At 29.9% G+C, this 21864-nt stretch overlaps 1 protein-coding gene across 1 annotated transcript; it reads left to right on the top strand.

The window, feature by feature from the left end:
* Positions 1-18583: 18583 nt before the first annotated feature.
* LOC125854885 (F-box/LRR-repeat protein At3g26922-like) lies at positions 18584-21353 on the top strand. Its single transcript, XM_049534484.1, is given in 4 exon segments — positions 18584-19313; positions 19316-19569; positions 20190-20351; positions 20763-21353. Coding segments are annotated over 4 exon segments (1494 nt in total). The 5' UTR covers positions 18584-18598; the 3' UTR covers positions 21126-21353.
* The last annotated feature ends 511 nt before the right edge of the window (positions 21354-21864 follow it).

Here is a 21864-nt window from a genome sequence, read left to right on the forward strand (position 1 = left end):
AACAGTATGATGAACATGAGAAAAGACATGAAGCTCCTGAAGATCCTTTAGTAGATTAGAAAATGTACCAAAGGTTAATTGGAAAACTGTTGTATTTGAACATGACAAGACCAGACTTCTCTTTAAACACACAGAACCTAAGCCAATTCTTACAACAACCAAAGAAATCACACATGGATGCAACCTTAAAAGTAGTGAGATATCTGAAAAAATAGCTTGGACAGGGGTTACTGTTTTCTAGATCTTCTGATGAAGTTGTCACTGCATTTTGTGATGCAGATTGGGAATGTTGTCCACTTACCAGAAGATCAGTAACATGTTATGTGGTTAAGATAGGTAACTCCTTGGTGTCATGGAAGGCAAAGAAGCAAACTATAGTGTCCAAGAGCTCAGCTGAAGCTAAGACTGGCAATTGGACATGACCGGATCAACAGGATCGGTTTTACCGGAATCGAGACACGTTACCGAATTTATTTACCGGAATAGGATCTTACCGGAACCGGTTTTACCGGAAATTCCCAACAGTTCCACCCGGTTCCTTACTTACCAGATAGGAACCGGTTTGGACCGGCCGGAACCGGCTCTTACCGGATCTGTGTACCGATATTTTTTTTATTAACTTTAATTATTATATAATATTATATTAAAAAACTTCAATTTAAAACTTTAATCTTTAAAGTTTCAATTGAATTTAAAGTTTAAAATTGACTTTAAAGTTTAAAGTTTATATTGAATTTAAAGTTTAAACCTTAAAATTCAATTTTATATTAAAGTTTAAAGTTTAAACTAATATTAAAATAATTGAAAATTAAATTTGTAAAATGCCTTGGATAGTTGGATTAAATATAAAAGACTATTTTAAAAGAAAATCAAGGCGAATAGCCGTATATTTATTCAAATAAATAAATTGTACAATACAAATATTAGAAAGAGACAAAGAGTACATAATCTAGGTATTGAATATTAATTATTGTACTAAGTACTAACTACTAACAATTGAATTTTTTTTAAAAAATCTTTTCGTAACTTTTGTATCATTTCAAAAGAAACATTTTTTGGAACTTGTATTTGTCGTTCTTCTTCCATTGCTTCCATGCCATCATCACTATTATCACCAAATATTTCATCTATTTCGTCTTCTATTTGGCTATTTAATTGTGGTAGTTCAGTATTTCTTCTTTCGGCATTGACCTAATCTCGAAACAACACCGATATTTCCAAACTACCCTTTGCTAATGAATATCAATGATCTCCAATCATAAATCTCGCCGCACTAAAGGCTTGCTCCGAAGCGACTGATGATGCTTGAATCGCTAGCACATCTCGAACAATCCTAACAAGGGTCGGAAATTGATTTTCACGATTCTTCCACCATACTAATATTAGAGCTTGAAGTTGTCCTTCTTCATGTCTAATCTTTTCCTGTGTCTGATTGAAATATAAATCAAAATCATTATTAGTATATGATTCAAGCTCAAGAAAATCATCCATCCAATCATCCGTATCACTTCTAGGCCTACAAGATGGAGGTTCAACTATTGGAATATTTTTTCCATAGATTTATATGTATTATATAACTCTCTAGCTTTTATATATATGCTAATTTTACAATATTTAACACTAGGAGTTTCATCATCTTTAATTTCTAAATTTGCATAAATCTTTTCAACCATTCTTTCAACACCTTTTAATTTGTAATTTGGGTTGAAAGTAGTAGCAATCAAATAGATTTGAGGAATATGGAAAAAATATTTTTTGAATTTTTCAATCATAAAAGCAAGGGAATCTTCAAATCGATCTTTTCCTTTATATTTTGCAAATTCAGATGAAATAGTACAAATATTTACTAAAACAGAAGAAATAGTTGGATAATATTGACCAGAAGCAGCATTTGTTACTTTATAAAAAACACTTAAAAATTCAGTAAGTTCTTTTGTATTTTCCCAATCTTCATAATCAATTCTCAAATTCGGGTCCGCATTATGAGCATTAAAAACTAATTGTACCGGCTCTTGATAAATATAAGCAACTTGAAGCATTTCAAATAAAGAATTTCATCTAGTGCATACTTCTTTTGGAACTTTTCTATATTCAAATCCATATTCTTTACAACGATTTTTAAATTCTGTAATTTTAGCTTTTATTTTAGCTTTAAAAATCCAATTACAAGCAAGTCTAATTTTTTCACAAGAAATTCCAAATTGAGAAATACCATCTTTTACTATCAAATTATACACATGTGTGGCAAACTTAATATGAAAAGAATCATTATCAATTGGATAAAGTCTACATTTTAAACAATCAATTGCTTTTAAATTATTAGAAGCATTATCTAAAGTGACACTCATTATTTTATCACATATTCCATAAAATTGTAAAATAGAGCTTATTTTTGTTGCTATATAAGAATCGATTTTAGTTTCTTCAACATATTTATATCCAAATATTCGTTTTTGCATGTTCCATTCATGGTCAATCCAATGGACAGTAATTGTAAAATAATCATTACCATTAGGACTATGTCCCATATCAGAAGTAATAGATAATCTACCATCATAATAAACAAATAAACAACGAAAAAATGACAATCTTCTTTTTGATATTTAAAAAGATCACTTTTAATTGTACTTCTTGGAATACCTTCATAATCTGGGTTATACAATTCCCGAATATACTGAATAAAATCAGGATGTGAAGGAAATAAAAAAGGCAAACCATAAACAACAACCATTTTAGCTAATTCTCTACGATCTTTTTCTTTACTATATGTGCGGTGTGTGCTTCGGCTAGCCGGGTTAGTCATATTTAATACACTTTGAACCATATTAGAACCTCCAACTCCCATAGAATTTTCAAGTATGGGTATTCCACTTCTATTAGCCCTTTCTATATCATCTAGGCGAGCAAATTCTTTATTACACTTTCTCAAATGCGTTCTTAGTCGTCCCGTTCCCCCTTGTGCACCCGTAGTCACATGTGTTTCATGGTCAATTTACATTTCGTGCAAGTAATAGTAGTTTTTTCCTCATTTTGTACCAAAAATTTCCATACTAAAGATCTTTTAACACGTACAGCGACCTTTGAAAAAGTAGGTAACGAGGGAACTTTATCTTGTTCCGGTAATTCGGTAGCCGGACTAGTAGGAGTAGGGGTCTCATCATCTTCGTCATTTATTTCTATTTCCTCATCTAATTCTTCCTCAAAATTAGTAAAACATCTATTTAAAGTCTCATGATCTACTATATTTTCGAAATTAAATTCAATAGGTCGTGAGTCTCGTGTAAAAGAAGTTTCATCAACATGAGTATAATCATTAGTATTAATTCTAAATCTAGGTGCCAAATTTTTAGAACTAGAACTACTTCCTCCTCCTCCCCTATTATTTTTTCTTTCCGACATTGGTCTTTTACCACTATTTCTTTCCAAATTCATGTTCAAGTTTAAACTAATTAAATATTATGAAAAACAAGCAAGATAATATAACAAATAAAATAAAATAACTTAATTAATAAATAAATAAAAAATTAAAGTTGGAACGAATGTACCGAACGTCTACGTAAAAGTAGACGTATAACCAAAGCCGGAATTGAGAGATGCCAATTGAAGCTTCCGATTTACTTCAAATAAATCTCCGAAATTCGAACTCCAAGTCAATATCACAAAATAATAATTATGAATTTATGAGAGATTGAAAATTAAGAGATTTTATAAGATGTTAATGAAATAGTTTGTGAATTTGTGATGTAAATGAAAAAAATATGTGTATATTTATAGTGTTAAGGGGTTAGAGAGGGATGGGGGCTATTTTGAGCCGTTTTGGGCCCCAACCCAACGGCTAAAAGGGCCCAACGACTATATAACGTTCAACTTAAAAAAATAAAAAAATAAAAAAAATAAATTACTTGACCGTTGAACCGGATCAACCGGACAGGAACCGGACCGGAACCGGTTCTTACCGAACCGGATCAACCGGATAAAAAATGGGGTTCCGTTTCGATACTAGTTCCGGTACCTATAAGACCGGTTCCTTACCGGTTTAATCGGTACCGGACTTACCGGTACGAGAATCGGACCGTATCGGAAAAAATCATGTCCAATTGTCAACCTTAGTTGAAGCTGAATACAGGACCCTTGCATCCATTGTTTCAGCGTTAATTTGGTTACTTGGATTACTTAAAGAAATAGAAGTTGAAGTGCAACTACCAGTGCAAGTGTATAGTGACAGTAAAGCTGCCATACAGATTGCTGCAAATCCGATATATCATGAGAGGACAAAGCATATTGAGATCGATTGTCATTTTATACGAGAAAGACTACAACAAAGTTTGATCAAGGTTAACTACCTTCCTACACAAGAGCAGCCTATAGATGTATTGACAAAAGGGCTATCAAAATATCAACATGAATATCTCTTATCCAAGTTAGGTGTCTTTAACATTTTTGCCCCACCTAACTTGGAGGGGAGTGATGAGATATGAGTTTGATGTAGTGAGTAGTTGGTTAATTCACTAGATGATCAAGGGTAGTATAGACATTTTGTATTGTTTGTTATAACTAATTCATTTCAAGTTCGTTAGTTAGTTAGAAGATAGAATCTATAAATAGTATTTTTCAGCATTGTAACAGTTAGTCTTTGAGCTCAAACAATGAGAGTTTCTCTCCTTCAATGTTAGCTCCTTGTTAATGAAGATTTTGTGTTAATTCAGCTTCGTTCATTTACATTCACTTCTCATAACGGATGGGATGAAGGAAAAACTTATTGATTAATAATAGAAGACTAGGGACATGCACTAACATTTTTTATCCTTCTATTAGTAAATTCTGATTACCCAAATATAAAGTAACAATACACGTTTAACAAATATCACATAAATAATGAAAGAGTTAATATGTCACAAAATTTATGATAATTCAAAGCAAAAGAATCAAAAGTGCATATTTATACTTAAGTCATATATTATAATGACTAAACTTCAAAAAGATTACAATAATTAAGGGATAAAAATGCCATCAACCATAATAGTGAACAAATTAAACTTTACTGAAATTTCTTGAGTTAATTTGATTCTGATCTCATAATTGACCAGTTGGTAAAACAATTTTTTAATTAAAGAGTTTTTAGGTAACACTCACTCTATTATTTTAGCCTATATGATCCTTCTATTTTTAGGCATCTAGAGAGTTCATTGCACGAGAAATTATTAACTTTTAATAGGTTAAGTTTAATGGATTTACTTCCTCTAGTAACGAGTTTCCTTAGATTAATTTCCTTTCATGGTCAGGATAGGTTAAAGGTATTATTTATATATTATGTTGACGGTTGACGATGAATATAATTTTCGAATTGACAGAGAAATATAAAATTTAAACATAGTGTAACTGATAAGCTCATTAATATATACTATTGAAATTTCTGATAGTACATGTTATTAATTAATCAAATCCCATATACACGAGAGAGAAAAGTAAAAGAAAATACTTAGTAAATTTTGTGTCATGTAAATGAACCTGGAGTCTAATTCAACAAAAATAAGTTAAATCACTAATTATTTAAGTAAATATTGTTCATGACGAGATAACAATTTGTTTTCTCCATCAACGTAAGACTCTAGAATGTGTCTAGCTAGAAGCTAGAACGTTCTTGATTTTTGTAGCAGAATCCGAGGAGGGAGTAGTAACGGGATGTACTTTCTTGAACATCTTAGTAAACGAAGAAGAAGAGGACGATGACTTTTTCGATTGATCACAATTTTCATGTGTTGTAGCTTCTTTCTTCTCCAGATTCTTCATCTTTTCCTTGTGAAGCTTTTTCATGACATAAGCCTCAACAAGACCACTAGCTATCGACATTTTTTCAAAGAATTTTTGAAGCAACAAGTAATATTTCAGATTTTACGCCAAGAAACTTAAAATGTAGATGATAATATTGGTTCATGAAAATTATTATGGTATTTAAACACACAAAAGGGAATGAGCTAAGAAATTTCGTGGTATTGATTGTCAAAGTTTAGCATATTAAGGAATTTATTTTTCTAAAGAAAGTATTTTCCTTTTCACCAAACATGTAGTGATGTATACCTTTTATTTTCTCTCCGTATAACTTGAGTGGCAGTATTTGGAGATAAATTTTGCTGCTGGGACCAGCTTGTTACCTTAGGCACCAAGTTTTTTTTTTTTTTTTTGGGAAGGTAGATGGCGTAATGATGGAATCAAAATTTTTATTGATGAGTTTAAAATATAGAAAATAGATAGAAAGTCCAAAGGTTCAATAGGTATCATATTTATAAATTATATATAAATAATGTAATTTTTCGTCAAAAAAAATCGAATGAATCTCTCGTGCCTTATAAATTGTCTAATAGGAATTAGGATTATTCTTTTAACTTGACCTCTCGACAGCAAGCTAAGGATCGATGCTATCTTAAGAAATCAATTTACATCAAATTACCCAATAATAACGTCGTTTAGTTTTAGTATTTTTTTAAATTATTATAATAAAATAATTATTGTAAAAACAAATAATATGATAAAACATTGAATTCAGTTCCAACGAAAACTTATGTTAAAATGAGGTGTATATGAACTACAGTAAACTATGAGTACGTAGAATATATAATTGTGAAAACTTCGAATTATTATTTTGGCCAAAAATACTAGCGATGACTTTTTCATCATTGTGGATTAATTAATATAACGATATTATTGAAGTTTATCTTATACTGATGAAGTTGGCTTTAATTAAGGAATGTCTGTTTTAAGTTTTGAAATACACAAAATAAACACATGGGACAGCACAGAATATATCCAATACCATGACCTAATTAAACAAGTTCTTTCTTTTTTGGTTCCTTCTTTTTCTGAAATGTAATCTTTTCTTTTCTTTTTCTTTTTTAAAGTTTTTATTCATTATTTGAGTAGGAAAAATCAAATATAAGTTCAGTAATTTTGCTAAAGAATTTCATGTGACCTTTAGAGATATTTTAATACATGTTTGTAAGGTACAATACTTCCTCCGTTCCATATTAGTTGATCATTTTTTCTTTTTTTTATATGTATATTAAGAAATCATAAATAAAAAGATAATTTTACTAATACACCCCTTAAAACACTTCTTCGGAATTTCACAAACAAATGTGTGAACACTTTAAAGAAAATTAATTAAATGCTTTCTTAATTTAGTTAGGTGGACAACTAATATTTGATAATTATTTTTAGTAAGATGATCAACTAATATAGAACACATGAAGTATAAAGTAAATACTAAATTATTTAAGCATATAATTTTATCATCATATCAGTGTACGTAGCTCGTTGAATCCATAATTCCAATTAACATATATTCAAAGCAATACACATTTATTGGAGGAATTTAAGGAGAGAATTAATTAATGGAGTTAAGAATATGAAGAAAATAATACTAGGGATATTTTTATAGATAGAGGACTAGGAGAGGTTCATATCATAGGCTTGGGCAATACGTAAAGAGTTCCCACTCTATTAATGAAATGTTTTGTGGGGTCTAATGGTTTGGTAGTGTTCAATTATTGAGGTGAGTTTGAAGAACTATTAAAAATATTTATAAGTTCGACACAAAATTATTATTTTAGTAATGCATTAGATAATATATTATTCAAAAATTATAATATAATATTTTAATTAAACTACTAATAATATAATTTACTAGCTATTGCAAATTGTCAAATTACAGTTAGTTACAAAAATTCATCAATGCAAATAATAAATAATAATAACATTAGTAACTAAATATCTTTTAATATAATCTCCCTATATTCTACTAACATTCTCTTTAATAAAAATGCATTTAATGAGGAATTGGATATATAGAATTATAGTTGGATTCATAATTAATGAGCCCTTTTATTTTATAAAATATAAAAAATTGGAGTAGATTTTAAAATTATAAAAGAACCTAGATTTTGGGATCTTGTGATTCTGGCTAAATATAATGGCCAATACTTTGACAAATTTTATAACCAAATCTCACCCAAAAAACTACTTGTATTATCTATGGTCAAATGACTCCTAAACTTTGACTTGTATTATCTTCGTGTGATTTTAGTTCCTTTTTTCTGCTCTAATTTATTAATCGAGAATCAATTGATCAAATCAGATAAATGAAAATTGAAATGATGGGGAGAATTTTTTATTTTCTTTAGTTGTTTCACCTTTGATTACAAGGCGGTGGAAAGTGATGGAAGAGTCTATTTTATTTTATTTTATTTTTTTATAAAAAAATCTTAGATCAATTCGTAGTAATTACATGTCATTTTTTTAATGAATTCTTTTATCAAAGTGAAGTCCAAACAGTTTATTCTGTTACTAGTTACTCAAGAATGACTCAAATAATACATTTTGATACTAGTTAAATGGTGTAGCACCGGAACAAACTTAAAGTACCAAAATAAAAACAAATGAAAATCAAATTTGAGGGTATGTTTATATTTTTGGCCTTTTAAAATTTACTATTCGAAATTGTGATCTAATGTTTGACTTAAAAAAAAAAGAAGGTGCAAACGTAGGTAAAAATACTTTTCCATTCTTTTAAGGGAAAGAACTTTTAGGCTGTCAGTCACTTTTTGTCATGATATTGAACTTAGGATTCGTTTTACATTCGTATGTGTTTGGATAATTCAAAGTCTCGATTATCTCTCGGCCTTTCGATTTTTTTTAAAAAAATGAGGTTGATGTAGGTGCTTTATTTAGTGGTAGAAATCAATAAATTTTGTATTCTGCTAATTATTTGAAATAATGTTTTCATGAACAGGCTTATCACTGCTGAAATTTCCGATAAATGGACGAAAGATTACAAAACCAAATTCAAGTACGTGATCATTTAATAAATCAAATTCCACATAAATGAGAGGACAAACAAAACAAATAATTAAGTGAAATCACGGAGAATTAATTTGGAGTCTAATTCGACTTTTTTTTTTTTTTTTATAAAAAAATCAAACAACTAATTAAGTGAATATTGTCCATGATGTACGCGAGATAACAATTTGTTTTCTCCATCAATGTGAGACTCTCTAGACGCTAGAACGTTCTTGATTTTGTAGCAGAATCCGAGGAGGGAGTTGTAACGGGATGCACTTTCTTGAACATTTTAGTGAACCAACCACCAGAAGAAGAAGAAGACGATTCTTTCGACTGATCCTTACAAATAATTTCATGTGTTGTAGCTTCTTCCTTCTCCAATGTCTTCATCCTTGTAAAGCATTTTCATGGCATAAGTCTCAACAAGATAAGTACTACCCGACATACTTGATATATATGTAATTTCTAAGAAAATTATGTGAAGCAACAATTAATATTTCAGATTTTAGCAAAATATAAGGAATTTAAATAGAGATATTGATATTTGGATCATCAATATTATTATGGTATTTTTATAGGCACAAATGGGAATGAGCTTAGAAATTTCGTGGCATTGCATGCATTATTCATTTGGTTTGGCTGTTTTTGTTGAATTTTTTGATATGTTATGTTTGACGACCTTGGAGCCACAGTAAATTGACTAATTAGCTTTCATGTAGCCAACACAATGAATAGGAATTATTATTATTTGTCCATATTTTCGTGGAACTCTTCTATTTAATTTGAGCCATACATCGTATCAGTAGAACAATATTGGACTGTGCTTTAGGCCCTACCATTGTGACATACCTATAATTAAGGCTCATTTCCATTTTCTTTCCTAGTCATCATTTAGAAACAAAAGTATTTTTCCAATTACGAATCAGTGATAAATTTATATTGAATAAGATTTTTTTTCTCCATTATTTTTCATAAAAAAATAACTCATTGAAAAAAATGCATGAGGGAAAACAAATTCACATGCATAGTGAAAACTTTCTAATTATCTTTTTACTGATTCAATCTAAATATTTGTGGCAATGTTGGCTATATTAGAGCTAGTATAACCTATATGGGGTTAGTTATAAATGTACGTTGACCCGTGTGTTAGCATGTGGACTAAGGATTTCATGCTTGCAAGACTATAGGTTAATTCAGTGATTTGAAGACTTCAAAATTCATGTTCTATGTTTCAATTTGGAAAAATTACCTAAATACACATCTTATTTTACCATAATCTCTAAGATTTCCTATTATTTTAAAAAAGTTCAAAAATCCTCTCTCGGATACATTACTCTCCTCTCGTTGATACATCCTTATCCTCCTCTCGGATACATCTCTCTCCTCTCTGATACATCCTCACCTATGTATCCGGATGTTCAGTGATGTATCTGAAAGTCCAGTGATGTATCCGGATGTCCTATCCCCTCTCAGATACATCCCTCCCCTCTCGGATACATCCCTCACCTATATATCCAGATGTCCAGTGATGAATTCGAAATCCATAAATTTTAAGGGATTTAATTTGTAGTTTGAAAAAGAGTAGGGAAATAATGTAATAAGCTCTTAACACTATGGGCCTGTTTGGAAGGACACCCTGGTAATTGGATTTGGTGTAATTACATTGTCTTGTCCTGTTTGGAAGGACATGTAATTACTTGGTCAGCAGGTAATTGGTGTAATTGGCATGTGTAATTACACTCTACAATTCACAGGCAGAGGTTGTGAATTGCTGGTAATTACATGGTGTAATTACCACTTGATTACTTTTTAATTTCTTTTTTAATTTTTTTTTACTTCTATTATTTTAAGTTCTTTTTTTTATTATTCTAAAATTTGTAAAATTTTATTTTTTATTTTATATATTTCATTTTCTTCTTGTTCTCAACCTTACTTTACATGATTCTATGTAATTTTCTCGTATTATCTATTTCTTTATGCCATGTTTATTTTCTCATTAGCATAATTTTATTAATATTCTAATTTTTAAATTAAAATAGAATTTATTGTTAAGTAAGGTTATAGACTTACGTTTTCTTTATTAAGAAAAAATAAAAATAAATCATATTTATTGCTATGTTGAAATTTGTTATAAGAGTATTATGTTAAATTTTTTGTTTTGAATTTATAACCTATGTTATATTTTTAGTTTCATTTGTTTTAGTAATATTGAATTTACATTGCGCGTCATTTTTTTAATTAGACTTGATAGATTATTTTTTTGTCAAACATTTAATAATTATGACATTTTATTTATATATTATTCTTTTTATCAAACATGCATTTCACGATGTTCGTAGAAACTTCATACTTTTAGTTGTTACGATCAATTCAATTGAAATATATTAATTTGAAAAAATATAAATCAATTAATTTTTCATACTATTAGTTACAGAAAATATGTTTATTAATTAATATATTTTCAAAAAAGAATATATATCTTAAATATTTAATTTAATGTCATTTATAAAGTTTCTTATTTGTCTAGTATAAATTTTAAATAATTAATTTTTATTTTAAAAATTTATTATAATTTTATGATTGCAATTGTGCATCAAACAGAACATGTGTAACTACACTGTGACATCCAAATAAGACATGTGTAATTACACTGTGGCAATCAAACATGTCAGTGTAATTACTAGGCTAGTAATTACTACCCTATTAATTACACCAATTCCAATTACCAAGTGACTTTCCAAACAGACCCATATGTGATTTATGTAAAATATACTTCAAATTTTAGGCACCATATTTTTATTTTCGAACCCCTGCATACAATTTGTGTGGGTACCAATTAATTCCTTGAATATTTATAGTACGGAAATTTTAATTTATGGTAAAAGTTTTTTTGTCAAAAGACAATTTTATTGTGCAATTTTGAATCCGAAGCCTTTACATAACGATGATAAGTATTGAATTATTTAGCCACCCTACTAAATAACTTTGGTGGTTGTAACCTTTTCATGTGAAATGATCGACTAACTAAAATGCGATACTACGTAAGAATTTCAGTATTTCCCGTAACATTATTTTGAACAAATAGACTTGTTTATTTTCTCTTTCATATGTTTAGATAATAAAATAAAATCGATGAAAAGATGAAGAAATATACCCTTTTCGTTTTAATTTATTTGTTCCATTTCAATTTGAAATGAAATTTAAGAAAGTAAAAGAAAATTTTTGAATTATAATTTTAAATAAAATTTTTGAATTATAATTTTAAATTAAAAATGTGTAAATATATCAAATATCATTTAATCTTGTTATTTTAACCACGTCACGTGCAAAGGCGGATCCATGTTTGAGGTAGGGGGTGTCCATACACTTGTTAATTAGCTTAGAAAAAAGTTATGTATATATACGTAAGCTGAATTGGTGCATTGGTCCAACACTGATCGTGAAGCAATTCTTGATTATTGCGTTTTCTTATTGTCATCTTCTTCTTTTTTATTATATATAAAAAAGGCATATAAAAAACTGAAGCAAAATTCGAATTAGCAACCTCAAATTGTACACGGGTCAAGATCATAAATCATATATACAAAGAACCATGTTGTATTTTTGTTTAATTTATATTTATTTCAATACCTTCAATTTTATACTTGTTTGATATATAGAAACCTTTCCGATGAAGTGTCAATGCTTTGACTAAACATCAGTCTCTAGTAGTGCTCCCGTCATCTTCATTCTCGGGTTTCGCCTTTGATCACGTGGAAACTGGCCACTGTCCAGTTTCATGATCACGGCGGAACCCGATGAGGGGTAGTGGTAGTAGTACTGTTTAGATGCACTTTCTTGAATATTATTTTCATGGGAGAAAAGCAACCACAACCCGAAGAAGACGATGTATTTTTCAGCCTCTTAATATTCGCAGCTTCACTGTCCATTTTCTTCTCGATTATCTTTTCCTTGAATTGTTTCCTTGTGACATAACCTTCCGCAAGATAAGCACTAGCACTCGACATTATATTCAACAATGCTGAAATTTTGGGGAAAAAATCGTTGAGGAATTTAAGAGTATTGTTAATGGGAAATATATGGATCGAATGATAATAATAATAATAATAATAAAGGGTATTTATAGTCTATAGATAGATGGATTTTTTTTTTAATTTCATAGGCTTGGGGAATACGTAAAAAGTGAATCAATTTTTATGAAAGCAACAGGTGAATGAATGTTGTTGTTTTCGTTGCCACCCACGATTATCAACCGAGTAATTAACATTACCATCTTTGTTGATAGTTATCACTCGCCATCATTTACAATCATTACTATCAATTATATTTATAATAATGCATTATTAATCACTATTGACAATTATCACCATATATAGTCACTAGTAGTACTCTATATCGTCCATCACTGTCAACAATTATCATCGTCATTAACTATCACTATCAGTCATCACCACCAACTTTTTATTTACTGTAAACCACTAGCTATTATGTACCCACAGACTACAACACTACACATTTTAATTGATCTAAACTCATGAATTTATAATGTTAGGATTTGAGAGAGAGAATCTACAACCTTTATATGTGATTTTTCTAAAAGCAATACTGGACATATTATGAAATCTTATAAAAATTTCTTTTTATTAAATACATAATTTTTAAATTATCGTACAAGAATTTAATTTGCGGTAAAAATTCAATATTTAGTACTTATCAACTTTACATTACCGATTTCGAAAGCTCATTCTGCTTTTGTTGAATGTTTTGATCACTTTCTATTTTATATAGGGTGCTTAAGAAATCATAAATATATAAGAATAATTTTACTAATTCACCTCTTAAAAAACTTCTTGGGAATTATACAAACAAACGTGAGCACTTTCAAAAAGAATTAATTACAAGGTGAACAATTAATATGAGACAACTATTTTAAAAATTAATTAATATTTTCTTGATTTAATAAGGTGAACAACTAATATGAGATAACTATTTTAAATAAGGTGATCAACTAATATAGAACAAAGGAATTATATGTCAGTTTGATAATCTTGGAGCCTAAGTAAATTGAATTTGTAGCCAACATGAATAGGAATTATTTGTCCATATTTTCTTGGAACTCTTCTTCAATTGAATTTGAGCCAAACATCCAATCAGTAGATAATATTGGACAATGACAGTACATAGGCTGCCCATAACAAAGCCATCGCTACTCTCCCCTCTCTCCCTATCTCGATCGTTACTCTCCCTATTTCGATCGTTATTCTCCCGTCTCTTATCTCTTTTGCCCCTATCGCCCTCCCCCCCCCTCTCCCGTATTTCTATATTTTAGCCCCTTTTTCTCTGTAATTGTATTTTTATATTAAAACGAATGAGTACAAGTGAATTTAGAGCAAATGAGTACATGGTATCTTTTGTACTTTATATACACCCAAATTGTATTAGTTAATATAGTCTAAATGCACATAGGAATACAAGAAATATAAGTGAAATTAGAGCAAATGAATACAAATTATAGCATGAATAAATAAAGATCATGTATTTTTTGTTGCTTATATTTGTATACACCGAATAATATTCATCGATACAATCTATATTCACATCCTAAATGTGTATATGAATACAATGACTATACTCACATGCCACCTTTTTTTTTTTTTTGCCTAACATCTTGCTATAAATGATAAATACCTAAACTATAAGTCTATAACCATGAATTGTTAATTAATCTATCTATCTATAGTACCTTAAAAGCATGAACTCTCAAATATGAATGTTGAATTACTATAATACCCCAATTAAAAATACTCAATTTAGTTAATTATGTTATAGTAAAAGTTGATACCTTTTCGCATTAATGGATTGTGACTTTTGCGATGAGTTGTGACTTTTTTGACGGGTTGTGACTTTTTCAAAGGATTGTGATTTTTTCAAAGGGTTGTGACTTTTTCAAAGGGTTGTGACTTTACCAAAGGGTTGTGTGATAACGTTCAAATATACTTCTTGAAAAGAAATATAAACGATCGTATGCAATATATTTACCCAACTATGAGTCGGGGTCGATCCCACAGAGAATGTGGAAGAATATTGTCAATAGCAAATATTTAACTCAATAGTCGTTATATAAAAATGGGGGGATTTAAATTGAAATAAAATAAAAACAATAAAAAGATAGATTTGAACTAAGTATTTATTTATATTCAAATTATTAAAAGTAACTAGGAATGTGTTCCCCATAAGCTCATAGTGTATTACATGCAAAAGTGATAGGTATCTCTAAATCCTTGGTCCGGCATCTAGAGAATTTCACCCCGCACCTTGGTCCGGCTACGTGTGTATAATTTACTAACCCTTACATTTACCTCATATTAGACATCATAATCGATGTTTGACTTAGTTATTACTTCGCACCAATCGACACTAGACTATTAGATAGTATCACACTAAATCTATGTTGATAATTCTTTTCTTGTTGATTACCTCCTTGGTCCGGCAAGTAGCAACAAGGCGAGGTCTAACGTTGGCCACCGTTAAAAAGACTTCTAGACGAAAGAATTATCAATGCATGCTTCAACACTATTCATGAATTACTTAGTTTTTATTCATACTTTGTTAATCGCTTAGGGTTTCCACAATCCTAGTTATGAAAGTTAGCTACTCATTATCTCAAAAACACAATCAAAATTCATTAAAATAAATATGCTTGTGTTAATAATAAAAAGTTAAGAACAATAGCTAAACTATCTTTTATTAATCACGAATACAAATAAATAATAAAGGAGAAGAAAGAATAAATCACAATTCTCCGGCCTTCACGGCGGCTCTTCTAAAATTTCTAAGCTAGAAGAAATTTTTTATTATGTCTTGTATCTTGGTTCTTGGCTTCTTCTAATTATTTCTATGCACTATTTATAAATATAGGAAATCCTAAATAAAATAATTGAATCCAAATTAAAGTAAGAATCCAAAACCAAAAGGAATTGGATTCCTTTTCCTTTTTCGCCGCGTGAACAGTAGTGCCGCCTCAATGAATTTGTTGATTTTGCACCGCCATTCATCAATTGACCAGTGCATTGAGAGACTGCCACGTGGCAGCTTATTCATTCAACTTAAATCTTTTGCAATTCGCAATATGTCCCTTTTTATATAAATATAATATTTTATTCACTTTAATCCATTAAGCTGTCTGCTTGATTTTCTTCTTGAACCTTCAATCTTTAATTCGTTTTAGCTTCAAACTTTTCAATTTCCATCAATTTAATCCTACAAATAAAATACACAATTTAGAACAATTCATCAAATTAATGCTCACAAAAGGACAAATATAAATAATAAATGTGAGAAAATAATGATTAAAAATATGTATTTTTAGCCTCATATCATTGTGCCTTATCCTATGAATTGTTACTAAGTCAAAGGGTTATGTCTTTTTCGATGATCAGAGACTTTTTTGAAGGGATGTGACTTATCTAATAAGGCACAATCATAACATATTCATACTACTATTTGTTATCTATAAATATAGGGGTTTCCTCTCACTTTTAAACTACATTTTTTAAAGGTTTTATACTCTTCTTCTTCTTGAAAAATCTCAACTGTTATTTGCAATTGTTGATTAAGTTCGGAACCCAACGAAATTTGAGGTACTACATAAGAAAGAGATGGGAACAAATTGTAGCAAATCATTCATCAATTCACACTAATATTTTCCTCATCACATACATACATCAATATTATTTATATCATTTTGAACATTAATACTCTTTAATTAACCTACATGTTTTATTCATTAAAAAAAAGAGTAATTTCCTACAAATAGTCACATCAATTTCTACCTTCATGTTTCTTCGGTCATAAATCACAACCATTCACTTCTTATAAATCCTTGGGGATCTCTTTTCTGTGACAATTTGAGATCATTTAAAATTTTCATAAATGATTCATCCCCAATCCATTGATATGTTTTGCCGAAGTTCTTAACATTGGAATTTAGGTATTGATTTTGTATTAAAGAAGAAAAGAAGAGAACAAGGAAATATGCAATTATCTATGAATTTTGCTTCACACAAAAATCTTCTATATATACTGCGCGGGAATTTTCATTTATTTTTCTTATTTTGTTTCTTGAATAATTTCTTTTGTGTTTTCATTCGAGAGAGAATTTAAATACACACATTGTTGATTATTCTTTCTAATAAAATAAATAGATATAGATGTGGAAGAGACAATAATAATAAACAAATACAAAAGAGACACATGATTGATGTAAGATATTTCTTCTTTGTATTTCCATTTCTTATTCTTTTAACATCAAATGAAGGAGTTTCTTCCAAATTTTGCTAAAACATCGGGCATCAACGTAGTCCATTGAATTAGTAGTTTTGATGTTAAGTCTACTATTTCAAAAATAGATTTTCACTTTTACTTATAATATGATAATCTAACCATGATAATAATTAATTTTTAATATATATGTAAGTAAAAATGAACGAAAAAAGTAAAGTATTGATGACAAGAGATTTCAATCAAATGAACACTAGGGTGAATTTATCATGAACGTATATTTTCGCATTCCTTCTTCATTGGCTATGAATTGATCCACATATTTTTACTTTTTTTATATTTATGTTGAGTATGATTTTTTAAGTATGAATTTTCTGTTATTTTGTGTTCATTTTGATCTAAGAAAATGCTATGCCACAAGATACACTTTTTTCTAACTATATAAAAATGATAAGAAAATAGTGATTAATCATAAAATGATCTTAAATCAAATTAAAGATTCAATAAATAATACTTTAAATTTTATTCTTCTTTTAATTTTTTAATTGAAAATGTTTAATGTTTGATATCACGATAGAACATCTATAATATACTAGATACTCTCATAAGATAACATCTATATGATATCTATGCGGCAAAATAAAGGATAATTTTCATTAGAACTAATTATTGACGTAATATATTTTTCTCTATAACATTCTACTTATAAAAGTATTGACATTCACTATATAAGTACAATTTTTGTTTTTGTAAAATTACATCTATATCATAGCCTTACTCAAATATTAATTGAATAATAATATTTTGTAAAGAATATATCATGTTTAAAGATAAAATATTAAAATATTTATGACAATCATTCTTAGTGTCATGCACATATTAAATTTCAAGTATTAATATCTAAGAGAATAATTGTACTTAAATGGTGTCCATCATTTAGAGTCATAACCTCACGAGGAAAAAATATTGCTGACAATTTTTTTATCTTCATATTATTTTTCTGTTTTTGTTGGTTAAGTTTTTTTACTAGATTGAGTAAAGTAAAGAATAATACTATTCAAGAAATATCACTTTCGCCCCATATTAAAATTTTTGAATGCATTTTGAAATGTTTCAATGATATTTGGCCATTTTTATCTCAAAAAACAATTAACTCTATGAAAATCTATATTAATCATTTAAAAGCACTTGTCCAATATTCTTTCAGTTATAGTTATTTACTAAAAAACTTTAATTTAGTATTATTAATTTTATTTTATAACATCGTATGCCGTGAAACTAGTAATAATAAAAAATTCAAACTGTAGTCATTTTTTGAAATACCTCAATAATTTTTTATAAGTATTACTTTTATTTTGTAGCTTCAACCACATATTTGCCCCAATGGATTAAATTTTGAAACTTCTAATTCTTACTTTACTCATTCGAAATTCCCAAAACCCTTTCTCCCTTGAATGGTAGCTTCAGCAATTTGAGAGATTCAATGTCGAAGAAACAAAAGAACAGAGTCCCCGGAGATGGAGTCGAAACCCTAGATCGTATCAGTGAGTTGCCGGACGTTCTCCTGATACAAATTCTCTCTCTTTTGCCGACCGAAGATGCCGTCACATCATGTGTTCTCTCAAAGAGGTGGTGTTATCTCTGGACTTCAATTCATACTTTCCTTTTTAGTAATAGAAATTACAACAAACTCGAAAACTTCATATCCTTTGTGGACAACGTTTTAACTCATTCAACTTGTTCCAAAATCAAAAAATTCAAACTCGATTTTCATCATAGAGACTGGAAATTTCATTCGGAAATCAGCCAATGGCTCAATTTTGCTGTGGAAAACAAAGTAGAAGATGTTGTGTTAGATGCGGGTTTATGTTTTTATCCAAGTGCTGATGATCTCGCTTATGAATTGCCTTTAACTATGTACACTTGTTCGTCATTGATTACATTGTATTTGAGCCATTGGGTGTTTGATAAAGGATTGAACATAGATTGGAACTCTCTAAAGAGCCTAACTTTGGACTCAATAGAGTTAGAAGCTGATGATATTGTGATATTACTGTCAAGTTGTCCTGCTTTGGAAACTTTGGAGCTGTCGTTTTGCAAGGTTTGTCGTCGTATAGAAATTACTTCTTCTAATTTAAAGAGACTAACGTTGACATACCCTTCAGAGCCTCTGAATGGAGAATATGATTCTTTGGAATTTTTGCCCCACATCTTAAGCATTTGGATATTTCAGGAGAACTTGGAGATTTCAAGTGTATGCTAGTAAATATCTCCTCTTTGGTTATTGCCAGACTCGCTTTTAGCATTTGTTGTATCACTGACTACTGGAACAAAGAGGATATTAAGGAAGACAGTTGTCGTGATTATCACCAAGTTATCAGAAACCTTATTCTAGACTATCTTCAAAAGTTGAGTTACGCAACTGAGCTAATAATTGGATGTTGGTTTGCAGAGGTTTGTTTCTATTCGCGTCTTCTCTATTTGATTTTTAGCAAAGAATTGCTGGATGTAAGCCTAAGAAAGTGGAGTCTTTAGAATATCATACAATTATAGATTTTTGCAAACATGAAAATTTCAGTGTTTTCTTTTGGCTGAATAATTGGAAGGAAATTTATAATGTATATAGAATTATCTTGTTCTCACCTTTTGTTACTTTTATCATCATCATGTTTATTTTCTCAATTTGTTTATCTTACTTCTCTTTTTAGTCCGATAAAAAAGAATGTCTCTTTCGTTTTTGACAACTTTTTAATTCTAATTTTCCACGTGACATGTTTAAGACCATAAGATTATAGAATATTTTGGTACATTCTACGTATCTTTCGTTTAGGACCACAAAATTCAAGTCTTATTTACTTTCTTTAACTCTGTGCCAAGTCAAAACGGACAAACAAATTGAAACGGAGGAAATATTTCTGTACTGGCAATAGATTATTTTAGAAACTAAGTTTTTGCCCTTGAGTGTTTGGATGGTTAGATTTGTCATAGCACTATCTTTTTGTTGTGGACTACTCTTTCTTTCTAGTTGGTTCTTTTTCTACGCTTCACTAATTTCTTTGAGATTATTTCACCAGGTCGTGTTCATGATGAAACTTGAAGGAGTGATGCTTCCAGAATTGCGATGCAAATGTCTAACTCTAGAGTTGCGTGTATCAAAGTATAATCTGTATGGAATAGCCAGTCTTTTGCAAACCTCGCCTCTTTTGGAGTCACTCAACATAAACATCACATATGAGGTCACAATTTTTTTCTATTTATGCTCTTCTTTTTACATTCATTCACTTTTTGAAGTTCTAAACCCCCTTAGTTCCCTCCAAAGGAGTTTCTTAAGGAGAATGGTAATATAATATCATTAAAAATATTTTGTCATTTTAGAACAAAAATGGTCAAGGTTGTTGCTTTCTATTCAGTAAACGGGCTCAAGAAAGAAAACGATCATTGACAATTAAACCTCTTTTTGCACGGTTTATGTACTATACATGTGTTTCTGATAGGTATTTGCTATTATGATCATTTGCTGAGAACTACTCAGCATTTATGTGTTTTGAGAATTGTTCTACTTTGAGATCATTTAAGTCTTCTATGGACTATTTCCATATGACTGTAGACCTACCTGCCTTGGATCCTGATTTTATTGTTTGTTCCAGTATTGCGATCCCCCCTGCCAGCTTGAGCAAAGCTATTTCGCCGAAGTAGATAACATCAATTTGCCGAGTTGGATTCCAAACATTGTGTTTCCCAATCTCAAGAATGTTAAGATTGTCGGCTGTGGAACAAGATGTTTGAAAAGGTGGTCTGAAGAAGGCTTTTGTAAGCTTTTTGAACTTTCTTACTTTCTACTAAAGAATGCAGTGGCTTTGCAGAAACTTGTTATCGTAGCAAAGAGAAGAAAATGCTCCACTTGTTCAGAGAACTGTGTGTCCCGGCATTTATCACAGTTGGCTAAGAAATTGTTAGACAGTCCAAGATTATCAACAAATTTTGTGATTATGTACCAAGAGTTAGCTTAGCATGACCATACTGGAAGTTGTGTTGTTTCGGCATACTAGAAATGTTTACCTCATATTTTAGCTTTTTATTTAATGCAAATACAATTTTGAACTTGTGGTATTCCAAATGTTATGATGTGCAGCTGTTTGGTTTGTTAGAATCCTTTGATTGTTGCACTCTAGACATTGCATATGTGTTTTGAATGTCGCAAGATTCTATGATACTGACATGGTTCTCTCTCTCTCTGTTTTTTTTACTTGGAAGAAAATGGTTCCCACTACTTTATTTAAGCAAATAATCTGTAGCTGTTGTATATGAGGCTTACAGTGTTGTTTAATGCTTTTACTTGAGGTTATGCTCATAATTAGACTGTTCAATTGCATATAATTGCTTGAGGTTATGCTCATAATATGATTGTTCGATAACATCAATTCCCGGGGATATGATATGTAAGCCATTGCAGGTAAATCATTAGGGAGGTTAAAGATGTCAAAAGTCCATAAATCTAGCATACTTGGAGGAGATAACCCCCAAAATAATGGCCACCTAGATAATCCGAGCAACATTGTCTGAGAGATTGACTGTACCATGTTTATGCTGTCATTCATTTTCTTGTGAGAGAAACTTTAGGATGATGACATTTGTGTGAAGTTACTGCTAGTGTCTCTTTGTTGTTTTCCTTAATAGCTCTTGGAAGTCAACAAACTCCGAGCTTGTTGATGTTTTAGTCTCTTGATGGATAACAAAGATTGTGGAGGG

The sequence above is a fragment of the Solanum stenotomum genome, chromosome 2, assembly GCF_019186545.1.
Source record: "Solanum stenotomum isolate F172 chromosome 2, ASM1918654v1, whole genome shotgun sequence".
NCBI lineage: Eukaryota > Viridiplantae > Streptophyta > Magnoliopsida > Solanales > Solanaceae > Solanum > Solanum stenotomum.